The sequence below is a fragment of the Hypoxylon trugodes genome (assembly GCF_022578975.1).
Source record: "Hypoxylon trugodes strain CBS 135444 unplaced genomic scaffold F4822scaffold_6, whole genome shotgun sequence".
Classification (NCBI taxonomy): Eukaryota; Fungi; Ascomycota; class Sordariomycetes; order Xylariales; family Hypoxylaceae; genus Hypoxylon; species Hypoxylon trugodes.
This window is the reverse complement of record NW_026250021.1, coordinates 1,042,568-1,056,166: the sequence shown is the minus strand read 5'-3', so window position 1 is coordinate 1,056,166 and position 13,599 is coordinate 1,042,568. Positions and strand designations below refer to the sequence as shown.

At 48.1% G+C, this 13,599-nt stretch overlaps 4 protein-coding genes across 4 annotated transcripts; all 4 read right to left on the bottom strand.

The window, feature by feature from the left end:
* Positions 1–206: 206 nt before the first annotated feature.
* Positions 207–2,238, bottom strand: F4822DRAFT_406429 (peroxisomal membrane anchor protein conserved region-domain-containing protein). The gene is made up of 3 exons (XM_051458402.1): positions 1,993–2,238; positions 1,579–1,901; positions 207–1,516 (listed from the first exon to the last, which is right to left on the bottom strand). Exons 1-3 carry the CDS (start codon positions 2,030–2,032, stop codon positions 746–748), a joined length of 1,134 nt encoding a protein of 377 aa, XP_051313207.1. The 5' UTR covers positions 2,033–2,238; the 3' UTR covers positions 207–745.
* A 613-nt stretch (positions 2,239–2,851) lies between these two features.
* Positions 2,852–3,969, bottom strand: F4822DRAFT_430180 (actin patches distal protein; the record flags this gene model as incomplete). The annotated part of the gene is made up of 2 exons (XM_051461239.1): positions 2,852–3,589; positions 3,655–3,969. The coding sequence occupies 2 exons, from the start codon at positions 3,967–3,969 to the stop codon at positions 2,852–2,854; spliced, it is 1,053 nt and encodes a 350-aa protein (XP_051313206.1).
* A 1,346-nt stretch (positions 3,970–5,315) lies between these two features.
* F4822DRAFT_406424 (uncharacterized protein) lies at positions 5,316–8,597 on the bottom strand. The gene has a single exon (XM_051458401.1). It carries the CDS (start codon positions 7,981–7,983, stop codon positions 5,728–5,730), a length of 2,256 nt encoding a protein of 751 aa, XP_051313205.1. The 5' UTR covers positions 7,984–8,597; the 3' UTR covers positions 5,316–5,727.
* A 709-nt stretch (positions 8,598–9,306) lies between these two features.
* F4822DRAFT_282384 (zf-UBP-domain-containing protein) lies at positions 9,307–12,068 on the bottom strand. Its single transcript, XM_051454896.1, has 2 exons — positions 10,846–12,068; positions 9,307–10,786 (listed from the first exon to the last, which is right to left on the bottom strand). The coding sequence occupies exons 1-2, from the start codon at positions 11,743–11,745 to the stop codon at positions 9,524–9,526; spliced, it is 2,163 nt and encodes a 720-aa protein (XP_051313204.1). The 5' UTR covers positions 11,746–12,068; the 3' UTR covers positions 9,307–9,523.
* Positions 12,069–13,599: the final 1,531 nt, after the last annotated feature.

Below are 13,599 nucleotides of genomic sequence, written 5' to 3'. Positions count from 1 at the left end.
AAGACGACAACGCAACGCTACCTAACGTAATTAAACTGTGCCCCTTGTCATCCAGCCAGGTCTTAGTGTCTCCAAAAACTGAACACATTAACGGATGATTCATAGTGATTAACTATCCGAGTACATGGGGGGTTCTCAGCTCGAATCTGATGTGAGTTCTGATTGGTCACATTGGAGTAATAATACCCATATAGCCAGTCTTAACGGATGTTTTAGCTTCTAGTCGTGTACTCCTAGGACTATGTAATGACCGTATATTCCTATAGGTCCTACCGAGGTATCTTGGAGATGCCCTAACTGCTATTGGTGTTAAAGTGTACATAAATCCATTATATGCTAGTCGAATAATCTCTATAGCCTCCTTATACACCTTCACCACTCGCAATCACAACACTTTGGACGACTTAACAACTGCGCATAATTCTTAAGATGTTTATTACCAAATTCATATCCACCGCCCCTATCCATACAAGCGTATTTAACTCGTAGACTCAATAAAACCTATCTCAGGCCGTCTCTCATCCACAACCCCGGATGAAGTACGTACGCCTTTGACTACTAGTAGCATCTAGAAGAGGGAATCTAGCATCACCGCCCTTCCATTTTCTCTTCTGCCCCCTATCACACGCATGAAGAATAAAGTATAGTAAACGGATTCAACGCCGAACAAGTAACAATGCGTAACCCTAGACGTGACGTGCCCTCCGTATATTAAGTCCACTTCCACTCCCCATCACCATAGCCCTTACGAACTACCCGAAGCCTCCTGACCCTCACTCTTTCCGGCAGCCGCCAATTGCCACGCGGGAATCGACGCCTTTTGGGCAGGCATGCCGCTTCCGCTTCCGAAGGGACTAGACCGGTCACCCAGCGCCGACAAATAATCGCGCCGGCTTCCACTGCTACTCGTCGTAGCACTACCGCCGTCTCCTCCGTTCTCATCTCGGATAGCTTGCTTCGCGTCGCCGATCTCCTTGGCCATGAGGTCGATACCCGGGGTCGAAACCGCACTGGCCGTAGGAGGCGCGATGTTACCGCTCGTGGGACGTAGGTAGCTATTTAAATTGATAGAAGGGGGAGGTGGGATCGTGGATGTTGGGGTGGGAGAGGCGGAGTTGTTATTGTTGTTGGTGCTGTTCAAGCGTTGCGTGACGAGGGACTTCAGACTCTTGACTTCGTTGGTTATTTCCTTGAGGCGGTTATCGGTGAATTCCTTGTTCGCGCTCATCGACTTGGGGATCACAGCTTTAAGAGCCTTCATTTCTTCCCGGAGGCGGTCGGTTTCGTCTTCGTGCCGTCGGCTGGCGGATTTGGTGTCTCGCATGAATGAATCTAATTCCTCGAGCACCTTATCGAGTTTTTCGGTTCGTTCTCGTTCCGATGATTTTAGGTCTTCGGTGTCCTTTGCTAGTTGTTCCAACGTCGCGAAGGCCTTCTCGAATTGCTCGTCTACTATCGTCTTATCTTGCTCTAGCTTTTCTGGGGTCGGCGGTGAGACCAAGGGGTATAGGTAACGCTGTAACAATAGTTAGTTTTTGATGAATTGCGCGGATGATCGGTAAGGGAATCTGGTAGTACCTTGGTAACGAAGTAAAGTCCGTATCCGACTCCACCCATGACGGTGGCCATTATGAACCAATCTCGCCAGTCCCTCTTAGGTGGTTCCGGCGGAGGTGCTTGCCATCCATAGGGCTGTGTTTGGTATTGGCTTTGGCCATAGTATGGCTGATGTTGTACAGGGCTGGATGGTCGTGGTGATCGCGGTGAAGTAGCAACAGAACCCGACGGTGTACCGCTTCGCGCGAAAGCAACGTCAATTTCCTCTTGCGTTAAATGCTTCGATCGAAGAAATGATAGTTTGTTCTCGGTCGGTGCGGATGCTACGTTCGGGTCTTGCAGGACTATATAATTGATTGCACTTAGTAAGTCATATTTCTTTTCCGTCTTTTAGGCTTGAAAGAAAGATGAATGAGATGGCTGGGAAATACTTACAAGAGACCGCAGAGGTCACTACATCCTCCCGGATTGCCATGGTTGTAGGATGAATATTAGCGCAATGTCATTGCAAAACGTTGATTACAAAGTACAAAAATTGCAATGTGTTGGTTGGCAATGGGACAATGGATCGCTGTGCTGTAATGGATGAATTAATTGTGACAGTTAAGGCTTCTAAAGTTGTCGCGTGGAAATTGGAGAACGCACGACTACAATCCAATGACGAACCCCGGTCTACTTAGCGGACCGAGGCTCATGGCTTTCATTCGATGTATTCTTACGTAAGTGCGTCTCTAGCCGATTTAGCATCACGTGTCTAGCGTGGAGAGTTCGTCAAACCTTCTGCAGTGACACTTAGACCTGTGGATCTTAACAAAAACAACATATACCAGCCATAACACTTCCTATAAGATGAAGTCATGAAAGGCGGTATACCTATAAAAGAAGATAATGTAAAGTTAATGGTTGTCTATTCGTATCTATCATAAAACTTCATCCTGCGGTTCTAGACCAAGTGAGTCTTTTCAGCCATTATGCTATCTTTCTCTCCTACTTTCTCCTCTTTTCGTGTGACCTCAGTTTATTATGAATTTGAGAAACCACCCATTCATTTCATTCATGAAATCTCCTCTTTGGAAAAGAAAGAGAAGAATAGAAAAATCGCACCCAGAAGCAGTCTTCTCTTTTCTTTCTAAGAGCCATGCTCCATACCATATGCATATTCATGTAAGTGAAACCCCTCAGCACGCCGGCCCATCGAACGAAGAAAAAAAAAAGGCTATGTATCCTGTACGGCCACGGATCGTCCCATAGGATCGTCCCATACAGCGACGGGTGATTATCCCAACGCACCGCCCTACCAACTCATCAATCCAGTCCCGCGATCAAACCCACCTCTAAGCTGCTTATCCCCCTTAACCACCTTACCCTGAAGAATTGTATACTTGACGATATTCTCGCAATCCTCAGGTCTAACTCTCGCGAGCCAAATACACTGCGCAGCACCCACGACGCTGGTACCCGCGGCCTCACTTCCCTCCGCCTCATCCACAACCGGTTTCACCAATTGCGGTTCCTCGCCCGGCGGCAGTTTCGCGCGCTGCACATCATCGATTCCGAACGCATCGGGTCTTCGGTACACTAGCATATTCGCCGAGTATTTATGACCACCAACGTGGTTGATGAAGTATATTCCAACACCACCCGGTCGGTCGTCATCGAGATCGCGATCCAAGCCTAGAGGGCGTAGGTGTCGCTCGAGTTCCTTCTTGACGAGCGGTGCGCTCTGGCCACAGCGCGCGTCGCGCGTGCGATGCGAGCAGAGGAGTACGATGGCTCGGTGTGGGCATGGGCGCGCGATCATGTCGCCGACGGTGGACCGTGAGGAAGGTATGGTCTTAGGTAAGGAGACGGGCTCGAGCGGATCGGAGGTTGTGGGTGCGCGCGAGATGTATTTGGTGATAAGGGAGGGGACCGCGGGAGGCGTGACGTTTTCTATTATGGTGAAAGCGGGTAGAAGAAGGAGTGTGGTAGGTTGCGAGTAGTCGGGGCGGTTGGAAGGTGTGGGCATATTGGATGCGGAGAGCATGAGGCGCTATTCATTCCATTATTAGCATGTAGTTCTCTTGGATGTGTACATGAACAGGCGTAGGAACATACCCCATTGCTTGGTTTACTCGCGTTACCAAAAGCCTCCATAACACTACCTTTCTCATCTTCAACGCTTCTAACCCAATCAGATTTACTGGTAGCGACTAGGACGTGTGTACTCCATGGTTTAATGTTGCCGTAAAGCGGATGGGAGTCCTCGATCTTGAAGTGGCGCGGGTACTTAACCGTGCAGCTTTCGCAATCGTGGGTACAAGACTCGCCGTCGATATCCGGCTTCGTCTGCGGGAACAGATCCGATAACTTAGGACTGCCATTGATCACCCGCTTTGCGCCGCCAAAGATAGACAATAAACCAGCCGCCATCTTGACTCTATCCCTCTATATTCCCACTATTCTTCCTCTAACCACGCCGAAAAAGACAAGACGCGAAGACGATCACACCGTGACCGCGGTGAAACGCTGGCCTTGCAGGTGCAGATTCTCGGGGCAAAAAAATAAAAAAGAATAAGGATAAAGTAAAAAGCAAGCTAAGCTTTCAAGGTTGGTGGGGTAGTAACCAGTTCGGAAACTGCCAGTTGAAATTTCCTTATCTGATCCGAGATTTCTAGCCTAAGATAGTTAGTACTGTGCCTTTTTAGAGGGATGGGGCAGCATGTGGTGGTGGGGATTAGGGGAAAGGCAAGGCACGGGGATAGGAGATACGACCCGATAGTATGGGTTAAGTTAGGTATTGCAGGTGCCTATGTATTGGCGGTTATGGTGCAATTTTAGGGGAAAAGAAAACATTAGTATTTGTAAGGTTGCATACCTTTCTTGATGTGATGTCTGGTTTCTTTTGCCAAGTGCCCAATTCTTGAATAAAAGTTGGGTTGAGATGTGTCCGTCAGATATAAAAGACGGTAAGAAGTTGTAGCTCGGAGGTAAGAAAAGATCGATTTCAGCTTTTTCGTTTGATATGTATTAACCCAGTTTCCAAGCCCAAATCAAGGCAGACAGACAAACAAGCAAGCAAGCCGCTAATTCACTTTTCTTGTCTCAGTAAGTGATATCGAGAGAAAAAAAAATATCAAAGTAGCGGAGAACCACGAAAATCTCACATATGTTGGGGGGGATGAATGGCCAAGATGACAAACACGAAATAAGAAGAATATTATTCGAGACGTATTTTTTTGGCCCCCTTACCTCTTATTATACCACAACTTCCGTCGGTTGACGGGGTATTCCAACTCGGACAAAAGAGGGCACGCACTCTCGGTGCTAAGCCCTCGAAAAGCCTTGTATCTCTCACGGAGAAAACGGTGGGACCCTTCGGCGCTCCGAGGCCAGGCCGCGCGTGTAATCTACCTAATTATTACACTGTTGGTTAGGCTCCCATCTTTTTTCCCTTCACTCTTTTAATTCCTAATAGCACAGCCCTTATTGGGTAATATTCCGTACCCTGACGGAAACAAACGGTTTCCCCTTTTCTAGGTACATTATGCGGACTCCTAGAGCGGGTAGGATTGAGTAGGCTGTCATATTACAATCGGTATATTAGTAACTCTCGTGGGTTTTATGGAAATTTATCAGATCCTTAGCTGTGTTGTGACTGGCCAGAATCCCTGCTCGAGATCTCTTAGGTTATACGGAGGTACTTCCCGTAAGCACTTACATATGCGTATATAATCAAGATAAATTTACACACCGCAAATTCGCTTGTGAACTGGCAATGATAGCACCGAATAGATTATGTGGCTGCATGTCTGAAAATCTGAAGAAACTAAAGTCTTGTACAAAATGGGATATTCTAGATAAACGATACATAATGCCACCCATAAACCCATATATCTAGACTATGTTCGTATCACATCTCAAAGCCCAAATAGCAAACACTTATACCTAGGTAAGCGATTATGAACCATTGCGAATGATCAGGAACCGCCATTAGACACCCCGATCCCACGTTACACCTCCCTCTCCCCGAAAGGTTAACACGATTATATTATGATGATCGATAACTCAAGTCAAAGTCAGTCAACTCCGAATCCAAAACATACATGCATGCATAAACCACCATGATTGATTCGATCCGTATCCCCCTTTTCCCCTCCCATTATCCCCTATTTTCATTAGCCCCAATCTTCACGCCCCTTCACTCGCGTCACCATCTGATGATAATCCACTCTTCCTCCTCCTTAATTGTCCTCTTTGGCGCATCGCTGCGCGAATCTTGTTACTCGCCTCATTGAACCCCTCGCTCGTATCCAGCGCCGTAAACCCGGAAACCGGGAATCCGCCGGATCCGAAGCCGCCTCCGCTGCTGCTGCTCCGACTTCTAGACCGGGAAGGCGGGCGCGTGGCAAACATGCCAATGGCACCAATGTTGCTGAAGGACTCGTTGCGCGGGATCGCACGGCTGGATAATGTCGTGTTCTTTCTCGATAGATGCGGCGACTCTGGTGGCGTCGGTTCGGTTCTCTCTGGTATTCCTGCTTCCTTTGGCGAGCTGAGTGCGCCGTCAGCGCGGGACGGATCGGCAATGAGGCGAGTATGTTCGAAATCCTCATACATGTCGGGGCCAAGGTCGTTGATGACCTTAACGACCTTCTTAGATAATTCTGCCCTCCGCTCTCGTAGCTTGTGGATACTATAGCTGGATTTTGGGCTAATGCACAAGACTAGCGGTCTGAGCGACTTGAAGATATCCATCCCAACCTCACCAAATCGTAATGCGCCAAATGTGATGGCAGGGAAGACGATCCATCCGGCAATGAAGACTAGCCAGAATGGTACCCATTGTGGAACGTAGCCCCATAGATGGTCTTGGTAAACTTTGAATGCGAGTAGGATGGAATATAGATTGTATAGAACGGGTGCAAAAGCCATAGCGACGAGCAATTTCCATGTCGCCATAACGTCGCGACCCTGAATCTTGACCGATGAACCTGCCAGGGCTTCCTTCGCCTTCTTACGGCTTATAATCTTAGAAGCGGCGAACACTGGAGCAAATAGGAAAAGGCCAGGGATCACACCAATGGAGAGGAGAATGAGCTTGATTACTCGGTATAGAAGGGTGAAGATGACCGTCGGAAGAGTCATCTTGGCGTAAGCGACTTGGTGATCTTTAATATTCAGATAGCGAAGTTGCTTGTTGTAGTCCCTAACGTTATTCATCAAGTCAATAATGCGCGGGTCGTCCCTGTATTTAGAGAAGCCCACAGCTAGCCTTCTGTTGAGCTCAACCACCATTGGTAATGGTAGTTTCCTTCCGGTGTTGTAAAGCCTCCTAGCGCCTTGAATGCACATTAGGGTATCGTAATCGGGGGCGGACACCGTGACGGCGCTCAAGGCCTGGTGAACCATGTCAAGGGTCTGCCCAATCGCATCTCTTCTCTCGTTATTTTTGTACTTCTCTACCAGATCTCTTGGGATTTGGAAAGGAGCTCCAAACTCAACAACGGCCCGTGATCGAAACTTGTGAGCATGGAAGTAGTTCATTCCGACAGGGACAATCTGTAATCCACAATCGGGGTCTTCAGCTAGGGCACCCAAAGCCATGATAGCGACACCAGCCTTCAGGGGCAGCAGTTCTGTTCTGTCGTGGCTGCCTCCTTCGGGAAAAATACCAATACAACCGCCTGCCCTTAGACGGCTGAAAACAGCCTTGTAAACTTCGGTCTGGTCAATATGAGGGGCCAGCTTAAACTTAGTACCTTCATAGCCATCCTTTATTCCCTTGAGGTCCTTATTAGTAAAGTTCCCCTTCTCGTCGATGTCGTCTCGACCGGTAAGTTGTCGCATAGGGAGCTTTCCCTTGAGTGGTCGCTTGATTCGGACTTCCTCGGGTCCAATGATCTTGGAAATATCGACTGAACTACCCGACTCTCCCTTCACGGAAGGCAAGAATATCATACCACCAACCTCAGCTTCCTTCTCGAAGTTCGTACCCACACCCCGAATTAGAGTTGGGTCATTGATGGGGTCGGGAAGGTAGATGAGACCTGTCGCGGGTTTCGCCTTATCCTGAGCCCGGCCGACCGGAACAGAACCAGTTTGCCGAGACCCCCACCCAATAAAACCGTGTACAGATTTCTCAGCGATCAAGAGACCGAGACGTCGTTGCGCTTCGTTCTTCAAGGTTCGCTGTAGGACTAGGGCGTCGACGAACTGGTTCGCATGCGGCGCCGCGACAAATAGGATAGGTCCTGTTCTCGGAATTCGCCATGCGCCTCGTGGGTGGACTTCTCGGAAGAACAGGTCTACGAGGACGGAGAAGGTATGTAAGAAGAGATCGTACTTCCAATCCGACATTGGATATAACTCTTTCACTTTCGTAGGTTTCGATTTCGGTACGACGACCGGAGGCTGTGCCTCCTCAGCGGGTTTACCGTCCGCCATAGTTGCGAAAATGCCGGATTCTATTAATAAGGGTGGGATGAAAACCTAACACAGAAAAGAGAATCTCGCGATAATGCCTAAACCATATGCTATATGCCGTAAATATCTATTCGCAGTGGTGATAAAGACGAGAACTATCCATCTATCCAAGCAAATTGAACGGGTGTTGCGGGGTTTCGCGTGGCGCGCGGACTTGCGGACGGACTCGAAAACGTTCACGTTCTAGAGGGTCGGAAAATCTGATAAAAAACGAACGGAGATCGCCTATCTAAAGTAAGTTATGTACTTTCTAAAAAAGCACGTCGTATTAGTTGCTTTTTTCGTATGGAAAAGTCTGGCTTCTAGACAGCTAATAAACAGAACAGCGAAATATCAGTGGTTCAGCACGCGAGCTGCGACCAGCGTCATTGTTGGAGATGATGAATTAAGAAGAAAACTGAAGTGGTAGGGTATGTAGATCTTCACGCGGAACAGACAGGGAAGGAGGAATAAAAAAAAAACTCGTCAATCACAGGCCAAAAATCAAGCATACAACGCATGGAAAGTGCAGCCACAGCGCGTGGGGAGTGGGGAGTATATACCCCTGTAAATTAAGAAGATACGCTGGAAACAACTGGAACCTTGGCAAGTTCGGCCTAGGTATGGAGGGCTATCGGCGCCACAGTGGAGGAGGGGCCGATGGGAAAACCTGTCTTATTACTAGCGTAGCGAAACATGGATGTACCTTGTATCTTTTATCTTTCAAGATTCCGAGGTATCTTGGTTTTTAGATCTATATAAAAGTTAAATAACTTGCCTAGGTACGAGGAATAACCAAGTAGAATTAACCCAAGTAAGTTCTGCGTCATCTATAATTACATACGTACCTAATCGAAATCGGAATTCTGTATTACGAAATTACTCTTGTACAAACCGGACCTTTAGGTACGCACACGTCTGATTGGATCAAAAAGGTCCCAACGGAATGGTCACTTACTCAGAGTACATACTATGGTACGATCAATTTCCGAGACACTTCATATGTAGGTAGTGTTTAGGTAATATACAATTTTTGTTGGGGTGTTATACCTACCGGTATAGGCATCCCGCATTTATGTATGCACGTCTGTACGCTCTAATATGTAAGTGTATATATCACGCGAGTTGAAGCGCAATCAATCGATCAAGGAATCATACAATCATAGAAACCTACTGATACGAATGCGACTTATACACCGGCATACCGGCACGCGATAGATCACAAACTCCATGTGAGGTAATTCAACATTATTGGGTATACATGCCTCATATTAGCGAATACGATAAAATATGATCGATGAAGTCGGCCTGATGAGTTCGTAAAACAAGCTCTGTATAATTACCGAGCACACCGGTTTCACCACCTTAGACAGAGGGGTAAGTCAGTAGATAGCATCGAGGCCTCTAAGCCGAGACTATGGTGATTATTGTCTGATTCTACACATATCTATAGAGAGCAGGTGGTTTATGTCTACATCCCACCGACGCCACCAATGGGTACGGCGATGAGAAGCGAAGAGGCTTAAGTCTTTCCCTTCCCCTTTCCCTTCCGTTTTCTCTTATCCTCCGGCAAAGACACGCTACCCTCCTGAACCTCATTCTCTTCAACCCTACCCTCAGCCTCGAGTTCCTTGAGCTTCTCCTGTCCCGAGATGAACATGCTCAAATCGTGATTTTGGTCCTTTAAGTCCGCATTCTCTAGCTTGAGCGCATTGACCTGTTCACCTAAGCCCTCAAGCTCCTTGCTCATATGCTCGATACGTTTCATCAGTCCCTCCGACACCTTCTTTTCCTCTTGGAGACTTTTACCTAGTCCCCTAGCAAGATCTGTCGACTTAGTAGCACGATTGCGCTCGCGCTCCAAGTCTTTCTCTAGCGTGGGGATGATGTCAGTGCGTTGATGTTCATGCTCCTTCCGTAGTGTCCTAAGTTCCTGTAACGCTTGCGTGGCTTGGGCTGCGGCCCTATCTGCAGCAGCTGATGCTTGAGCCGCTTTATCTGCGGCTTTAGAGAGCATCTCTTCGAAGTATACACGTTGACTCTCTAGTTGACTGCTAAGGAGGTGAGTGTACTCCATGCCAATACTTTCGAGTTTGACTCGTGGAACCACATCTTGATCCTCATGTTCGTCATGTCCCATAGCACCCCCTTGACGGCCCGGCAACTCGACAACTTTTCCATCGCCCTTGTCTCTGATCAAGCGATGCACCCACATATCCCCAGCGTAGTCCCATACATGCTGGGTCTCTATTTCCAATGAGAATGTATGTGCTGTGTCTTTCCAATGTTCTTTCGCGTGACCTCCTTTATACCGTCCGCAGCCTACATTACCGCAGATGAGACATATCCAGAGGTCATCAGGTGAGTCGCAGACTGAACACAAGTTGGATACACGTGAGCCGAAAGGTTGTGTGTATGGGTTATCGGGATCGTAAGGGGTGTGAGCGTTCGACGATGATGATGCAGCTGCCGCCAAAGTTGGATTTGTATGTCGGCAGACAGGGCAACCGGAACCCTTCCACTTCTGTAGACACGAGCAGTGAAATACGTGTTGGCAAGGTATCGTCAGTAGACCCGTAGTATCGTCCATTCGCTCTAGACAGACGGGACAAGTTGGTAGTTCGATTAGGTTCGGTGTCGGCGGTGGGAATGGTTTGAGTGAGTTCGAAGTAGCGGAAGTGGATGGTGTGAATGGGTCTTGGCTAAGATCTGGGAAACTCCCATTCGGACGGGATGGACTCTCGAAAGTAACGGATTTTATAAAAGCAACATTACATGCCTCTGGCTACATCATATTAGCTTCTTGGACATTTCTGTGTGCCTTGGCTATAGGACTGCACTTACCTCAATATCGTTGAACACCTTGCCATCAAACTCGCGTCTAAAGAGCTGTGCCTGCTTGCTCTCTCGGAACTTCATAAGCACCAGATACCTGTTCATCCGACCCGTCATGACCATACGGTAATGACTGATTTTATCCCTCCACTTCTCACCTACGAAGCCGAGGAAGTCGCTGGGAGACAGGTAGCTAGGGACCGCCGGAATACAGACCGTCGTACAGTCGACTTGCGCGCGGTCTTGTTCCTCTTCTCCTTCAGGTATACTATCGGTCGGTATTGTAAGTTCTGGGCTTTCCGCCTCTTCCCGGTATAGATGGACTATGCCCCAACCCAGCTCTGTATTCTTTGACGTAGTTAACGGGACATATTTCGCCTTCGTAGCCTTGCCAGCGCCTCCCATAGAAGGGCCGACAGCGGCCGCTGCAGCAGATGTTCCCTGCATACTGGTGTGATTTTCGTAGCCGTCCACGTCGATACCCTCTATCCTTAGTTGCCCAAACCGCCAATCCTTAACCGCGGTATGTGGATTTATAGCGACGTTGGACTGGGGAGGAGGGTAGCTTAATGTTCGTTGTCGGAGCTGCCTCTCACTAAGTCGTATGATATTGCGATCGTCTTGAGCTTCGGGTGGTCGAGGGGCGCCGCAATCAATAACACTCGGCTTGCTCTTAGACTGGTGAGTCGAAGTTTGGTTACGTTGCCGTCTGGCGGTTCCCTTTCCGTGACGCGCCGAGAATATCGTCTGTGCTCGAGGATGCGACGGGAGGTCGTCGAAGATACTCGATGTATCCCGTGGCAACCAGATCGGTCCTTGGGAAGACTGGGATACGTTCCCTATTTCTTGGGACGTCGGTGATGACGTAGGGTAAACCTCGAGTTTTATATGGTAATAATATGAAGGCATAGCCTAACAATTCAGGAATACGTGGACTTTTGGTAATAAATCATCCGTATGCATATCTCGGAAGTTGGGCCAGTTTTCGTGGCGAAATAGTCTTAGAATTTGCGAGTGAAGCGGGAGTTTTAAGATCTCTCATGCAATCTGAATAGACGACTGTTCCCATCTTTAGAATCAAGAAGGTGGCAGTTTGATCTGAAAGAGGCATGATTTAGATATGTATTTATGAAGAAAAAAGTAGAATCATTCTTTAGAACGCCTTGGACGTCTAGCGAATTCTAAAATCTACGTGGGCGGCTCTAGTGGGGTTTGACTTAGTGGAAAGGTACCTAAAAGTATCACATTTAGTGGTGTGCTTAGCACTCGTAACGGCCACTAACCGTTAGAAAGCTTCAGGCGGAGTTACGAAAGTCAAAATCACAAAGCAAATTACGCATACAATCATGTTTAAAGGTCAATGAACTCTGGTATATTCTTCGCAAGCATCACTAATTAATATGATGCATTATTCGTAAACCACTATGGTATGTCCATTGATTGATTCCATAGCCCATGGCCCTTGATCCTAGGCTCAAACCATTAACGCCGAATCGTGCAAATGTCGTCATTCTCCGCTGTCATGAAACGATGATTCGCTTACTGTCCGCCACGGAGACGAAGGACCAGGTGAAGAGTACTCTCCTTCTGGATGTTGTAGTCGCTCAAAGTGCGACCATCCTCCAACTGCTTACCAGCGAAAATGAGGCGTTGCTGGTCCGGGGGAATACCTTCCTTATCCTGAATCTTCGACTTGACGTTGTCAATGGTATCCGAAGATTCCACCTCCAACGTAATCGTCTTGCCTGTCAAGGTCTTGACGAAGATTTGCATACCACCACGTAGACGGAGCACCAAGTGCAGGGTCGACTCCTTCTGAATGTTGTAGTCGCTAAGGGTTCGACCGTCTTCCAACTGCTTACCAGCGAAGATAAGTCGTTGTTGGTCGGGAGGAATACCTTCCTTGTCTTGGATCTTGCTCTTCACGTTGTCGATGGTGTCGGACGACTCCACTTCTAAGGTGATGGTCTTGCCGGTTAGAGTCTTGACGAAGATTTGCATACCACCACGGAGACGAAGGACGAGGTGGAGGGTTGATTCCTTTTGAATGTTGTAATCGCTGAGGGTTCGGCCATCCTCAAGCTGCTTGCCGGCAAAAATCAAGCGCTGCTGGTCGGGGGGGATACCCTCCTTGTCTTGAATCTTCGACTTAACATTGTCGATAGTGTCGGAAGACTCGACTTCGAGGGTGATGGTCTTTCCGGTAAGGGTCTTGACGACTGTATGGCATAATTAGCATATTGAAAAATGACTTATTGGTTGAAATGGGAAAACCTACAGATCTGCATTCCACCACGGAGACGGAGGACAAGGTGGAGAGTGCTCTCCTTCTGGATGTTGTAGTCCGAAAGAGTGCGACCGTCCTCAAGTTGCTTTCCAGCGAAGATCAATCGCTGTTGGTCGGGAGGAATGCCCTCCTTGTCCTGGATCTTGGACTTGACGTTGTCAATAGTGTCGGAGGACTCGACCTCAAGAGTGATGGTCTTGCCAGTGAGGGTCTTGACGAAGATCTGCATCGTGGCGGGATTACTGATGAGAACTCGAATACGAAAGGTTTAGTATCGCTGGGGGTTGATGTGAGATGGTGTAGATGCAATAGATTTGCTGATGGGTGCAAGGTGAAAAGAAGTTGTACTGGGGAAGAAGAAGGTTTGAAGAATGGCGGCCGGTTGGAGTACAAATAGTAGTTTGGGAAAGCGGCAAACGAACACGGATACCTGGATACCTGAGGCGCAGTGACCTGAATGGAGAATGGAAGCCTTG

Coding starts and splice junctions, on each gene's coding strand:
- F4822DRAFT_406429 (XM_051458402.1), bottom strand. CDS start 2,032: ATGGCAATCCGGGAGGATGTAGTGACCTCTGCGGTCTCTT. Junction 1,902..1,992: donor AGTGACCTCTGCGGTCTCTT/GTAAGTATTTCC, acceptor TCAATTATATAG/TCCTGCAAGACCCGAACGTA. Junction 1,517..1,578: donor GACTTTACTTCGTTACCAAG/GTACTACCAGAT, acceptor CTATTGTTACAG/CGTTACCTATACCCCTTGGT.
- F4822DRAFT_406424 (XM_051458401.1), bottom strand. CDS start 7,983: ATGGCGGACGGTAAACCCGCTGAGGAGGCACAGCCTCCGGTCGTCGTA.
- F4822DRAFT_282384 (XM_051454896.1), bottom strand. CDS start 11,745: ATGCCTTCATATTATTACCATATAAAACTCGAGGTTTACCCTACGTCA. Junction 10,787..10,845: donor AGGTGTTCAACGATATTGAG/GTAAGTGCAGTC, acceptor AATATGATGTAG/CCAGAGGCATGTAATGTTGC.